The sequence below is a fragment of the Orbicella franksi genome, chromosome 12, assembly GCF_964199315.1.
Source record: "Orbicella franksi chromosome 12, jaOrbFran1.1, whole genome shotgun sequence".
In the NCBI taxonomy this organism is placed as follows: domain Eukaryota; kingdom Metazoa; phylum Cnidaria; class Anthozoa; order Scleractinia; family Merulinidae; genus Orbicella; species Orbicella franksi.
In genome coordinates, this window is record NC_138156.1 from 25,494,590 (window position 1) to 25,509,372 (window position 14,783).

Sequence of the window (14,783 nt, forward strand, 5' to 3'; positions counted from 1 at the left end):
GACAAATCAGTATCACTTGTGAATTTTCGCGATCTCGTCGAGACCCAGGAGCAGTTGGTGGGAGCGAGAGAGAATGTTATCTAAGAAATATGATTCTTTTTAAAATTGCCACCTTGCTGAAAACTTCCTCTAATGAAATTCGAACTAATTGTAGTTTCCCAATCAACTCTTGGCTGAAACACTGGAAACAGTTCACAGGTGCAATATCACCCTCGTCCCTCACTCTTCCCTCCAAAGTAAATTCTCATCCGCAGCCGCAAGTTTCCTATCAAGGGGCAACTGGGGGCATGTATGCATGCTCCTTAAGAAAATTGCGCAAAAATTGGAGAGCCTTATTATGATCCGGTTCGAGTGGAAATAGGTCCTCTTCGGTTTCCAGCCCAAAATGAAGTGCTGAGGAACCAGTCCCGAACCCACTCCCTACCCCTCCCCTGGTTGACGCATGGGAACCGCAACCGACTGACTAGCGACCAATAGCAACGAGACGCACGAGAACGAAAACAAACATGGCGGCGGTGAAAGTCGACTTCCTTTAACAGTTACTGTTTTGAAGTGCAAAGCTTGAACCTAATTTGTTCACAAGCATTTCGGTAGAAAATAGCCTGTGTCACAGCCGCTTCTCCCCGGAAAACAGATGTCGTCAACAGGGACTACTCTATCTGAGTGCACAGAGGTGTATAATATTCTCAATCAGGTGAGAAATTTGACAGTTTTCTCTGAGTTTTAAAGCTCGGGCCCCAGTTGTTCGAAAGGTTGCTAACGCTATCCACTGAATAAATCACTATCCAATGGATAAGTGTTGACAAAACAAACCACACTATCCGCTGGATAGTGATTTATCCAGTGGATAGCTTTACCCACCTTTCGAATAACTGGGGCCTGAACGATATTACTACAGTCGTTGCCTCATGAATCTCTTTACTGTAGTATGATATATATTGCCACCTCCATCATCTGCCAACTTCTTTATTTCATGATAGGCAGCTTGTTGGTAATAATGATCAAGGCTAAAGCTTGTTCAAACTGTATTTACAACACTGCTGGTGAAGCTAAGCTTAGCTAAGGGCCATTCAATTTTATTTTTGAGTCTTGTATCCACTCTGATTCGTCTCCTTTAGCCCTTTCAGTGGACGGAAAAGGGTTGTATGAATGAAAAGGGGTTGGGAATGTGAGAAAACATAGGCACGCAAGGCGTGCAAGAGTTATTTTTTTGTGTGAAGTGTTGGAGATAGGAGCATTCATGGTACAGTAATGATTTGGTTCATTTGACAAGTTTTTGTGGTTGCGATGTTACATCAGTCATGGTAAGATAGCTAAATAGTAAGCCATAAAATGTTTGACTGAACAAACTACAGTAATCTGACACATCTCCAGATTAATTTAGATACCATCTTGTTTTCTAACAGGCAATTTGATTCGTTCTTTGATACAACCCGCACTGTGATTGGTGTGACACACGCACATGCATAACTCCCTCACTCACCGATAACATAACCCTTCCAACCCCCAAGAGGAATTTTTGTTTAAAAATACTCAAGTTAATTTAGAAACTTTTGCATTTTATACGAGTTGTAAGTTTACCTTTTTACACAACACAACTTCACCGAAAATAGAAAGAAAGAGAAAAAAACCTCTGACATGTGAAAGTCTGATTTAATTAAATTGCACTCTAACTTGGTGCTGCACAGTTGTCAAAGAACACTTGAACAGTTTTCATACTTTTTACCTTTAAAAATATCGGACTGAAATGAATGTCATCAAATAAAACTATTAAACTGCTACTGCAGAGACGTAAAAACCGTCCAGAAATGAAAGCTTTTTTGTTTAATATCCTGGAAACAATAGCTGATAACTTGTCAGCTCTAATTGAATTTACTCCATATAAAAAACAAAAGTTTTAAGTTACCATTTGTTACTAAAGATAGCAAACATCTCGTGGGAAAGAGTGGTGACGATTTGTCCGGTCTAATTGAATTTACTCCCTTGTGAAAAATAAGAGCGTCAAATTACACTTTGTAACTAAAAAACAAAAATATCTCGCTATATTTGCATGCAACAAGAACAAAACAATCGTTACCTGCACTTACTATTGTAAACGTTAGAACTGTTTCAAATCTAAAGTCTCGTCCCCTCTAAAACATGTCCTAAGAACTAGAAGCAAGGATTTGTGACCTCTAATCGAATTAACTCCTCGTGAAAAACAAAAGTATCAAGTTACCTTTGTAACTAAAAATAAAAATATCTCGTTGCATTTACATACTACTAACTCTCGAACTGTTTCAAACCTCAAGGCTCATCTCGTTCATTTTACTAAAATCCTCAGCCTAATCCACAGAAAATGTCGAAGTAAACACAATATATGAATACTTCCTCCTCTTTTATAGAAGAATAAATATGGCCATTCTGAACTCTATCGGGATCAAATCTTCTCATGTACCATTTACCTTTACAACAAGAAATTTGATTAGCTGTTTATAGTAGGTCCAATCTGATTGGTGTGACATACATACATCTCTCACTCATCCATTGACCCTTAACATACCCAACGTGCCGACTAAGAGGTATTTTTTTTTACAAAAAAATAACTCAAAAACTGGTTTTATTTTGCAAAACTTGGCCTTGCATGTGGACCCAGCAAATGTTTGAACCTGGTGTGGAAAACCACTTGCAAATAATGGACAGGTTGAAATAAATAAAGTTCAGTTGAATTAGTGTTGTTTTTATCATCTTCCTAGGTTGGGCAGTACCCAAGGCTGAGTGATCCCAATTATTTGCTTCTTTTGGGTATGTTTAACAACAACAACAACAACAACAACAACAACAACCATTTTATTTTGCTTAATACATAGAATATCATACAGCGAGAGTTAATTGATTGCACTTTATTAATTACTTTTTTGATCCACTGCATGTTTCAATTATTAATTTTAAAAAATGATGTGCTAAGTGGCTCTGAGCTTATCAGAAATGATTCCAACATTTTATTACCGGTATTGTGTGCTATATTTGTACATAGTCATAAAATCTCTGTGAAAACAAATTGTTGAAAGATGGATAAGAATGTGTAGGGAATTTCTGGGCAAATTTCCCTGAAAAACAATTGTAAAAAACGACAGATTTTGTGAGAATTTTCTGGGCAAATTTTGCTGGAAAGCGATAAGATTTGAACTGATTTGACAAACGTTTTTGACAAAAGTTTGCTATTTTGGGGGGGAAATGATGAGCGTTAGCCTATGCAATAACAACAGCAACAGAAACACTGACTACTTTGAAGTTTCAAGTCCAACATAACAGATCTGAGTTGCAAAAATACTAACCTATTACTAACTGAGTGGGAGGATAGTACTGGGGAATTTACTGGCTTGAGGTCGTGGCATTACAGACCATACAAGAGAAAAGGGCTTATGACGGTTTCCACTGAAATGGTCTGTATGGCAAAATCCTGACCGGGAAACAACCAATCAGAATGTTTAGATTTACCTGAAGAATACCTTTCCGTATAATAATCAAGGCATATTTGAATTGGAAGATCAATTTTATTTTTATCAGGAATTAAGGAGAGGAACATATAATCATCATGTGTGCCATCTTTAAATAGTGAAACCTTTAAGTAATAAAAGTTCAAGCGTAGGAATTTGAGCTAATTATAAGCTAAAGTATAGATTCAAAATTATGATGGGGAAAAAGTACCACTTGGGTGTTTAACGACGTTTGCACTAATTGTTTCTGCGCATGCAAATTCACATGCCACATCATTTATGAGTGTGCGCGCTAAGTAATAAAATGAACAATGATAGGGCAGATGGCCATTGCTATAGCTTTGCCTGGATTTAACGATCTTGGATGTTTGGTGACCCCTATTTTTCTTTTGATGGATCATTTTCTCTACTGATTTTCTACGTGTAGCGAAAAAATGAAGAAAATCTATCAACTAGAAGTTTGAATTTTTTGCAAAATGCACAATCAAATTCTGTTTTTTTTTTAGTTCTCAGTTTATCTGTGTGATGGTTTCAAATGCCTTGTGAAGGGTTAAGTTTTTTGAAAATGTTGGTAACTGACTGCTACAAAATCATATGACCGTTTTCCTCCATCGACTCACCTTCGATATTTTTGACTTTAAACCCATTTAGACTATGCTAAATTACGTGCACCAATTTTTCAGAATGCTTTATCTTTGAAACGAAGTCGGTGACTCCCAATTTTTTTTGTGTTTCTGACACAAGTAACTCATTATCTGACTGCAGTAAAAATTTTAAAAAATGTTCTCAACCGGAAAAGTTTTGCGTGAACGTCCTTAAAAGGGCCATTAAAATAATTTCAAACAGGTGTACCTAACATATGATTCTTTTTAGATTTCTAAAGGGCTAGCTACTTTAATCCAAGAAAATTATTGAAAGGGCTGTTGCAATGTGTGTACTGTAGGAAAGTGTGTCAAAAAGGCACAACAATTTTCTGGTGAAGTTGTATTAAAGGGTTACAGACTTCCATATGAAAAGGTCAGGGATGCTCATCAGAAAGTTTGAACTAAACATGTAAAGGATATCAATCTGGGCTTGGCTTGAACTTTATTTGACCCTTTTGAAATAAGAGCATTTTTATCATTTATTTCTTTGAGTGCACCCTAAAAAATACTTTGACAGTTAAAAATAGTGGCATTTCGTCCTGAATGCCCTAAGTGAGACCAGAACCCTTGATTTGTACCCCTATACTGAGTGAAACGACAAGCTGTGATCAACGACCTTTTCATAGGGGAGTTCCCCCCCCTGGCTCATTCCTCACAAGGCACAAAATGAAATTAGTGACACTCTGATTGATTGTGTTTTGCAGATACAAGACAACGTCATGACTACAATGAAAGCCACATTATAACAGCAAAATTTGCCCCAAGGGTTAGTTGAATAAAGGCACACAGTGATAACTGAATTCATTTTGGGTGCTAATTTATTTTTGGTAGCTCATTAGGAAACAGGTTGTTTATAATTTAGAAAGGCATTGTTACACACTGCAAATTAGGGATATGGTGCTTATTTCTTTTTTTCATTTAACCTCACAATTTTTGTGTTACAGCACTTTGACAATTAATAACAATAGACATAATAATTCAAGAGATGTGACTCACAGTAACACAAGCTAGACTCATTTGATTCATACCGGCAATTACTTTCATTGGTACATGTATCTGACTTATCAGAAGGGGGCCACTTTTTGGTATGAGCCGATGGGGATAAATCAGATTACTACTGGCAGTAGCTGAACATTAAACGATGGATAATTAAAAAAATCAAATGTTTTTCAGATGACTATAATTACTATAAATAATGTTGTTTGCTTGAAAAAGTGAGAATATTATTCAAACTAGTTGTCACACGCACAACTAATTTAGACTAAATTTTGTATTACTCCTTTAATCTCTATCATCTCTGGTGCATGCAGTCTTAAGTGCAATTTCCGGAGGTCTTTGTGCAGTTGTGATGTCACCATAAAAAAGTCTGTAGTTAGTAAGTAATGGATGACTAATAAAATGAATTCAAAACTTAGAAAATATACAATTAAATGATAATGATAATAATGTTTGAAATTACATGTTTAGCTTGCCATATAGTGATGCATTGTGTGGTTGTAGAATATACCCACACCTTCCTCATGATCATGTATGGAAGGTTTTTTGTTTTGATCTTCAAAGACCAAAACTTCCAATTTAGCATGGTTATGGTCCCTTCTAAACAAAATTTGGGTTTTGCAACCCTCCACCGTTTCAGAATTTCCAGTGATCCTTCATGGGATGGATATGGATATTTGCTAGAACCACACATTAATTATTAAAAAAAAGAAGCATGAGATGTTATTTTAATATTTAATGCACCAGCTTTAATTTATGTTCACCAAAAATTATAATAACTAGTTTTAAATTTCTTGTTTCTCTTAAGAATGATATCGGTGCTTTCACCGTTCCTCACGATGCTGAGTTGCAGACCAAGGAACATGTTGTAGTTTACGACAGTAACACTGGTTCACTTAAAGACAAAAGTGAGTTCTTTCAGTTTATGGGTGTTGTAATCAAAATTAATCAACGGTGGCAAAAAATAACATTCCAAGAAATTAACATTCCAAGAAATCAACATGACTTGTTAACATAATAGTAATAATTTTTGTTATTTGCATTTATTTAGTTAAAAACAAGGTATCATTAAAATGAGTTTTACTGGGACCTTCAAAGGGACTTGTGATATTTATATTGGGGTTTATCAATATTAATAACTAAAAACAGAGTTCGACGTTGCGACCGCTGGGGTCGCCAATGCAACCAAATTTTTATCACTGGTGACTAACTTTTCACGCCTTTTGCTGAAATACTTTTGCTGGCAACTAAATTTGAATATGTACACCCAAATTATTCAGGTAGTTAATGACTGTACTTATAAAAAACTTTAGTTCAAATCAATTGTCTCGAGTGATATCGTCGTCTGCATCTAAGCGTGAACACATGACGTTGAAACATACTCTAACAGGGTGTCAAACGAGGCATGATTGGCCATCAAACATTCGAAGTTCAGCAGACCGTGGCATGAACTTTCGCACTTAAAGTTCAGCACACGAAATGGCAGAAAGATTGGACATTGAAGACTTCTTCAGAGAAATTGACCCTGACCTGTGTCAGTATGCATACGACTTTCGCGAATGTGGTTTTACTTCTAGTATAATTAATGGTTACCATGAAATGTTGGCGGGAGCAAGACTTTCAGAGTCTTTCAGTATATATCCCCAAAGGACATTGACAACTGATTTTAAACACTTTGAGTGTGAAAGTTTGTGTTATGGTCTGCTAAACTTCAAATGTTTGATGACAAATCATGCCATGTTTGACACCCAATTAGAGCATGTTTTGACTTGTTCATGCTTAGATGCAAGCAACGGTAACTTTTAATAATGCTTCCCCTGCTTATTCTGAGTCATGTTATCTTAATATTGAGTTAAGTTTGATATCGTGATTATAATAAGACATAAATTATTTTTCAGACAGCACTGCTTTGTCTTGTGCCAAGCTGATGTGGGAAATGGGAAGCAAGAATCCTGTAAAAGTTGTCAAAGGTATCTTTTTGGAACATTTTTTTTGTATACTTTCACCTGCTTTCAGTGTTATGGCATAGAAGACATCTTTCAACCATCTTTCAACATGCCATCTTTCGACATGCCATGTAGACAGCTGAAAGACCGTTTAACTGTGAAGCTGGCAATGTTTCCGGTTATTAGCAGAACAAATTAATGACAAATAAATGATAATTACTGACCTCAAATGAATGAGGAAGATTGTGGACTTTGCATGTTGAACATCTCAATTTATGGGATAATTCAAACAATTTTAGTGTAGTTGATTAGCTCTCAATGGTGACTTGCGGTAGAATTGGGCTGCTACCACTCAGTTAATATTAGACAGATCGATACTCCTAGGCTTAGTTTGATGTCAAATAAATCCATTTTTCTGATCTCAGAATCTCAGATCCTTTGTTACAACTCTTTGTTTTCTCAATTTTGTGCATTTCTTTCTGTCTCAAAGTCTAGATAAAGGACTTTAATGAAGTCTTATAGGGTTACACACTTGGATTTGATCCTCAGGTTTTAAGCTAGCCGACAAGCAGGCTCAGCTCTGAGTCTGCACATGTGAGTGGTGAAGGGTGAGTCTGCAAGCAAAGTTGTCTAGCAGGGAGGGGTCTGGTGAAGAGGTGTCACTGAGAAACCTCTCCACTCTCATGTGTGTTCCTCAAACTTTAGCCTGCAGCCTGCAGCCTGCAGGCTAGTTTAGAGCTTTATGGCATAGAGAAACAGTTTTATATTTCTCTATTTTCAGGTGGATATGAGGAATTTTCAGCATTGTACCCATTTCTTCGTACTCAGAAGATCATTTACATGCCTAGGGTAAGTTTGTGCACTATTCAAATTAGATTCTTTTCATGGCCTCCATGCATCTCCTCACCAATGAATTATTTCCAAAAATGTTTTAATTAATAAGATGATTAATAAGATGATGTTTTGTTTATGTTACAGTAAAGAGTATAATATTGACTGTGGTGAATTAACTAATAAAGAGATCTCCTATGCATTTTAATGTCTGTCATCCCATATGATCTCATTTTACAATGTAGATTCCCAAGAGGGGTACTCTGTGAATGGTTTGGGTCCATGTGGGGGTGTGCTGCTGAGATACTGAAACCGTCACCCTATACTAGACCATCATCAGCTTGATTTTGCGACCCTATTTTAGACTAGGCACCAAAACCCCCCACCCTATCCCAGACTAGCTATTTTCCATGTAGGAACGTTTTCACTATTATAGTCTAACATTTACTGTCTAAACCAATATCATACAAAGTCACTTCCAAGTCTCAATTTGTCTAAAATTTTATAGAACCCCACTTCACGCTTCACTTTGGCAGCCCAAGGCCACTGGCGCAAGCAGCGAATTTTTTTGCGTGGGTCACAATGGGCGATTCCAGAAAATATCTATACCTATATCATGGACGGCTTTTAGGATTTCTGAAGGGGAGGGGTTCTTTGAACTGGAATTCCGAAGGAATAGGGGGGTATTTATGATTAGAAATCTGAAGGCATGGGGGGATTTCACAGGTGGGATTTCTGGAGTAGAAAGAGTAGAGTGAGTTCCTTGAAAACGCTATTGTTGTGGACTTTTGTAGTTTGTAAATAGACCACGAACGTATGACCGTGGAAGCAGAAGACAAGCATCGATTGATCAGACACGTGTTTAGGCTCATTACTTATAGAAGTGAGCAGTAAAATGTGGGTTTCACATTTACCTTGATGAATTTCTTGTCAGATGAATAAAATCTGAAAATATATCTTACTTTCTCTTTGCTCCCATCTCCCATCCAATGAATGTCAAAAAACTCGCACCAGTCCCTCGCTTCCAAGGAATGCCTGCCAGATTATTAAGTATTTGGACTGTCAGACTTGATGGTATTTTTGACTGCTGAAAGATTTTAACATTCTGAATTTGAGCTATTTTGCTTTGAAAACGTCAAAACAACACAAGAAAACAAAGAGGAGGAAAATTATCGTAAGTGGTTTTTATTTTTATAGCCAAATTTGGACTTAAAAAGGAGTTTGCACAGCCTGTCCATACGCGGTAGGTTTTTCTTGCTGCTAATAAGATCACAGCCTTAAGGAGGCATAAATTCATGTTCGTTTGTTCATATAGGGGTTGCCAAGTCGAAAATGTACTTCCAAAAAAAGCGGAAATTCGAAAGGATAGGGGGTTTGATGATTATGGAATTCTGAGGGCATGGGGGGGGGGAGGGGGATAACGCATTCTGGAATTTCCAAAGGCAAGGGGGGGGGTTAAAACATGGAAGCTGTCCGTGGTTGGGTATGGATATTTTCTGGAATTGTCCAATAGAGACATGACCGACGCCAGAAACCGTGTAAGTAAAACCTCTCACCCAGGGTAATTGATACGTGACCTTCAAATCAAAACTCCTGCGAGCATTTGGCGATTTGCTTGCATCACTCATGTGTTCATTATATGGTGTTATAGGAATGCCACTCTTGTTTTCAAAAATATGGCGGTCACTACATATATGTACTGAGAGACTGAGGTCACTTGAAAAGAATAAAAAAGTAAATTTTCCATTTACATGCCGTTCTGTTGCCATGCTTCCTTTACTCAGTTGACACTCTATCAATGTCTCCGTCGACACTCAAGTAACAGTCGGTTGATAGTTGGCTGATTGTCAGCTGACTGATATGCATTGATCAATACTCGATGGCTTGCTAGCAAAAATTAGTCAGTCCTTAACTGACTGTTGACGGAGATGTCAATCAAGTGTTGATCAAGTGTCAGCTGAGGTGTTGATTGAGTATCGATGGGGTGTCAATCTAGGTTATTGATCAAGCGTATTGATTGAAACTCGTCTGAGGATGCTTTAATAGTACACATGATCCAGATTTTGTATGAGGAATGATAATTAAGCTTGGAGTATGTTTTCTGAAGGGGCAATCCAGACCCTGTCTTCCATCCAAAAGATCATAAGTTAACAGTTATTAATAATTATTATTGTAATGCCATTACATCAATTTATTAACAGGAACTAGATGTCATCAACACTTATCCAGTGGAGATTATACCTGGTTTCTTGTACGTGGCAACATTCCTACAGTCTCAGGCAGTGAGAGTAAGCAAGGATCTCAAAGTCAAGGCAAATGTGATAGTTGGAAAACAAAATGACACAATGTAAGTGCCTTGTATGAGGGTTGTACTGACTCTGACACAGTTCACGAGCGGAAAACATAGCGAATCACGGATCATGGATGTCAAAATTTCATTTTCCTGAAGATTCATGAAAAAAAAGCAAGTAAAGTTTTCTTTTTAATAATCTGCATGCTCATATGGCAGAAAGACTGTTTGAAGAAAGCAAAATCATGAATTAAAGTCTAACTACAAGATTTTCAAATTGAAATTAAGTAGCAGGAGGAAATCCGAAAGTAGGCGTAGCACAACTAGGTCACAGTAATGGGCAGCCATGTGGGGAAATTATATCCCTAATTGGGTTACCCACTCCTGCATTAGGGAGACAGGGTGCTGGGCCTGGAAAATTTTGAAAATCTGTGTGCGTTGAGGTGCATTCTGGTACATTTGTAGCACAAAAAAGTGATTTTTTTGGAGCTGTTTGCCAGATGAGTCTCTTTGGAAGTTCAGTTATAAAAGGCTTCAATGGAAAATGTGCACATGCTGACAAATCATTGGACAAATCTAATACATGTACGCAACACCCGCCAAAATAATATTGCTCTTGTTTCGAAGTTCGAAAGATACCTATAATAGCTGCCTAAGAAAGAGAAGATCACGATTATGTTGGTGAAATAAAAATGCGTATTTATAAACTTCCTGACAATAGGTACCCGGTGCAAGTGCATGAAGTACCCGGTGATCTGACTTGCATCGGGCACCAGGTAATTTTGAAAAGCCTGCTAAGTATTAAGGCTCCATATGTAAATCACATACCTAAATCACTTTTGAGTCCTTTTGATAGAGGACACTAACCATTTAGAGGACTCAAAATCGCCGAGAATAGATTGGTGAAATCATGAATATTGATTAGTAATTCAAGTTCTTACGGGTCACCCAAATCTTCAGGTCACAGATCACGAAGAATAATTTCTTAAATTCGTGTTTCATGGAAATCACACATCATGAGAATACCCCTGTATGACCCTGTTGTATACAGGTAGTATTTTTTGGGAACCAACCCAGCTAAGGTGTGTTTTAGTCATAATTTCGCTACATTTTGAAACTTAGTTTTGTAATATTGGTTTAATATTTGGGTGCAGATTTGCTGCAGAGGGTATGACACTGGGTAAAGATGAGCAGAGAGTCAAGCAAGTTCTGACAATACCAATAGACGACAATGGTGGAGAAGATCTCTACTCACACCTGTCTGACATTATTCATTTCATTGGTAAGAAAACAGAATGTGGAAGAAAGGCTATCATCCACACCTTCCCAACAGATTCTGTTTTGAGCAGTTAATAATGTTAGCTTTTTCAGCTCCTCCACCTTCACAAAGTTGTTCCTTTTACTCTGTGGGTTCCATTCCAGCACCTGTAGGGGCTGTCAAATGCTGACTTCTGTAATGTGTAGCCAATCCAATTCCACTTGCATCTCATAATTTCTACGGCTGGAATGTGTTCGTTTTCTGTCTGATATATGTTATGCTTGGAACACAAATTCAAGCTTTATGCATATGCCATCTTTTCTTTCCAAGCAACATAAATGTGGTTGTATTATTAAATTCTCCCGTCTCCTATTCTTGACTGCACTTTGTGGGTAGAAGCGTCATGTGACAACCCACATATATACAATGTGACAAAGGAGACAATCTTTTGCCAGCCTGCTATTCCAATCAAGATTAATTCTTTGCTTGCATTTGCCTTTCAGATGATCATCAAACTAAAGATGGCCGAACAGTTCTGTTGAGTTCAACATTGGGTATTAGTCGCAGTGTGGCTGTAGCGATGGCTTATTACATGTGGAACAAAAAAGTCTCTCTGAAGGTGATCTTGCTTTTTCAAACAATAGTTATATGCCCTTCAATTAAATTTAACTCCTTTGCATAACCTTACTTGTGAATCATGAAAACTGTTTGTAGATCAAAAACACCTATCCACAACTATTTAGCCTTGTTAGGCCTCGTCAGCGTGGCAGTATAGGTAATACCTGGGTTCAAGGTCCCCAGGAAAAAAATAGCAAGTGATGTGAAAATGGTAAACTTGTGGCTGAAGAATGGCAAAGTAAAGTGTAAAGTACTTGTACTTTATACTAGTTGGCCGGGATCACCGTTACATGTTGGATGGAGTGTATGTCACTTCTTGCCAATAATTCGTCAGCAATTTCTTTACTGTCTTGGAGCTCCTCTGAGAGAAAAGCAGAAAAAGGGGAGTGGAAAGTAAAAGTGCTTTCTCCCTGCACCCCGCCCCGATCCCGTCCCGTCCCGTTCCTTTATTTCCGTATGGCGATGTCTTTTGTTTGCATTTTTCTCCTCTCTATGAGGTTAGTGGTCTAATATATCCCCGGGACCCGGGGGGTAACTCCCAGAAAAATTTTGTGGGGGGTTTGCGGCCTGCTTCCCAAACTCCTTACCCTAGGCCTATTTATGACCAAAATTCGCTATTTCAGACCAATGGTTTTATTGATAATGATGAAAATGTAGCTTCTTCTAAAAAAAACATACCCAATTTAAGACTAGAGTGCGAAAATCATATCCTATTTATGACCAAAATGGCCAAAATCGATGCCCTATTTGTGACCAAAACGGATGAAAACCATATCCTTTAGGGCCGCACAGACCTATATAGGCCATATAAGGGAGTACCCCCCCGGAATAACTACACTTACGAAGGTTTGTTTTTCTTTCAGGATGCGTACAACCACGTGAAGAAATGTAGAGAAAACATGCAACCAACAAGAGGCTTCATTGAGCAGTTGTCTCGCTGGGAAGAAAAGATGTTTGGTTCTATTGTCACTGACATCAGTGAACCAGAATATTAGCAAGCAATGGAAAAAAAAAATTAACTTACTTACAAAACGTTTAACTTTTCGGCCAAAATTAGGGTCTCTTTTTTAAAAATGATTGACACTTCATAATGTTTTAGTGCCGTGTAAATATAATTTATCGGTCTTATGCATTCAGTGATGAATTACTCTTTGAAGTGAAATCTTCTTGTTCAATCTGTTCAGGTTTGCGTTCGTTCTGAGCGTACATTGCGCGGTCTGAATTTTTTTTGTTGAAAGACAAAACGTGTGTTCTTAACGTTTAAATAAGAAGATGTTCTCATCCACTTTGTAAAAAATATAGAGATTAATTTCTAACGCTTACTTTCTTGATCATTGTTTTTCCCTCTTTTCTTCCTACTTCTCAGCTTGATAGGAGTATGTGCCCGACTGCCGTACCGGAAACCCCTCGCCACTCACTTCACCTTCTCTCCGGATTACGGGTCCGTCACTCACTGGCACCTTCTGTGTGCGGATTCCAAACAACGGTCCTGGACGGGTTTTTCTTCACTATAAGCTCGGATGCGGCCCCGGGGTTGGGAAGTCTCATATGAAAAGGACGGCGCTGCTTGTCACCTTTTAGAGGTTAAAAAAGCAGTTTTAGTACTTCTTAGGATGCTTAGTCTCAAAAGGTCCACAGCGAGAGCTTTTGCGGCACCTTGTAGGGTATTGTGCCGAAAAAAAATATGACATGAGCTAATGCGTTGTTTTAAAATTGGCACCTGTTAGGAGTGAAAAAAATTTCAAGCCAAATCCACAAATAGGACCTTGGTAGCTCTTAGCAGGTATTTTTAAAATTTCCGACAAGCAGCCCCAGCCTTTTTATATGGGAGTGCCACGCCCTGCGGGATGCGAACGGGAGTTTGGACAGTGGGTCAGGTTCTTTCTCTTAATTCCTGGCCCCTTTAATTGGGTAGGGTGGAATATGATGGGGGTAAATCAGATCCGTGATTTCAGATCCGTGAAGCTATGAAGCCCTTTATGTTTATACCATTGATTTCTCTCTTACGCAACCCCCATTAGGTTCGATTACCAGCCGCTGTTCGGGAAAGGAGCCCGCCTTCCTCAGTAGACCGGACACGAGAGACCGGCGGAAACCCCATCCTCCGTAGAACAAACTACGACTGCGAAAAATACGTTTTCACTGTAAATCTCACTCTGTAATTGCAGGCCTCCCTGGGTACTCAACAAACTTTCCTGCGCGAAGACTCCATGCCGAGCTCAAAGCACTTAGGTTTTTATACACAGGAAAACTTTTCATATAACTATAAACCTTCAGTTCGAAATGAATGATGGCTGATATATGATGCTCCTTTCACAGATTGAAACCTGGCCGGGGTGAATATTAATGTAAAAATTAACCATAAACAGTGGAAGGTGGGCGGTACGGGGGCGGGAACCCGGGAGAATAGGGAACGGGAGAGGAAAGGGCGGGAAGCGCGAGAAGAAAGGGCGGGAAGCGGGAGTTCTAAGAGGGCAGGAATCGAGAGAGAAATGCAAAACGCTAACTTTTGTCATTTAAAAATACTTTCAAAGATAAGAACCCAAAATGCTATGTGACTTGAATTTAGCGTAGTTTAGACTTCTGGGCCCGAGAAACAAACAAAAAGTCGCCCTTGGGCTAAAAAACTGCCTCAGTTTGCAAGTCACATGCCTCGTGTTATGCAAGTCACATAACATTTTGGGTTTTTGTACTTGAAAGTACCTGCTCCCTACGTTGGTT

The 14,783-nt window shown here is 38.4% G+C and overlaps 1 protein-coding gene across 1 annotated transcript; it reads left to right on the forward strand.

Moving 5' to 3' along the window:
- The first annotated feature begins 21 nt into the window (after positions 1-21).
- Positions 22-14,770, forward strand: LOC145464295 (serine/threonine/tyrosine-interacting-like protein 1). Its single transcript, XM_081448142.1, has 10 exons — positions 22-694; positions 2,736-2,784; positions 4,828-4,889; positions 5,928-6,027; positions 7,018-7,089; positions 7,847-7,914; positions 10,098-10,243; positions 11,341-11,468; positions 11,948-12,063; positions 12,926-14,770. The coding sequence occupies exons 1-10, from the start codon at positions 635-637 to the stop codon at positions 13,055-13,057; spliced, it is 933 nt and encodes a 310-aa protein (XP_081304268.1). The 5' UTR covers positions 22-634; the 3' UTR covers positions 13,058-14,770.
- Positions 14,771-14,783: the final 13 nt, after the last annotated feature.

What these genes read in the sequence shown, in the direction of transcription:
- LOC145464295 (XM_081448142.1), top strand. Translation starts at nt 635, where the DNA reads ATGTCGTCAACAGGGACTACTCTATCTGAGTGCACAGAGGTGTATAAT. An exon ending in CAGCAAAATTTGCCCCAAGG is followed by an intron (nt 4,890 to 5,927) that starts GTTAGTTGAATA and finishes GTTTCTCTTAAG; the next exon opens with AATGATATCGGTGCTTTCAC. An exon ending in GGAAAACAAAATGACACAAT is followed by an intron (nt 10,244 to 11,340) that starts GTAAGTGCCTTG and finishes ATTTGGGTGCAG; the next exon opens with ATTTGCTGCAGAGGGTATGA.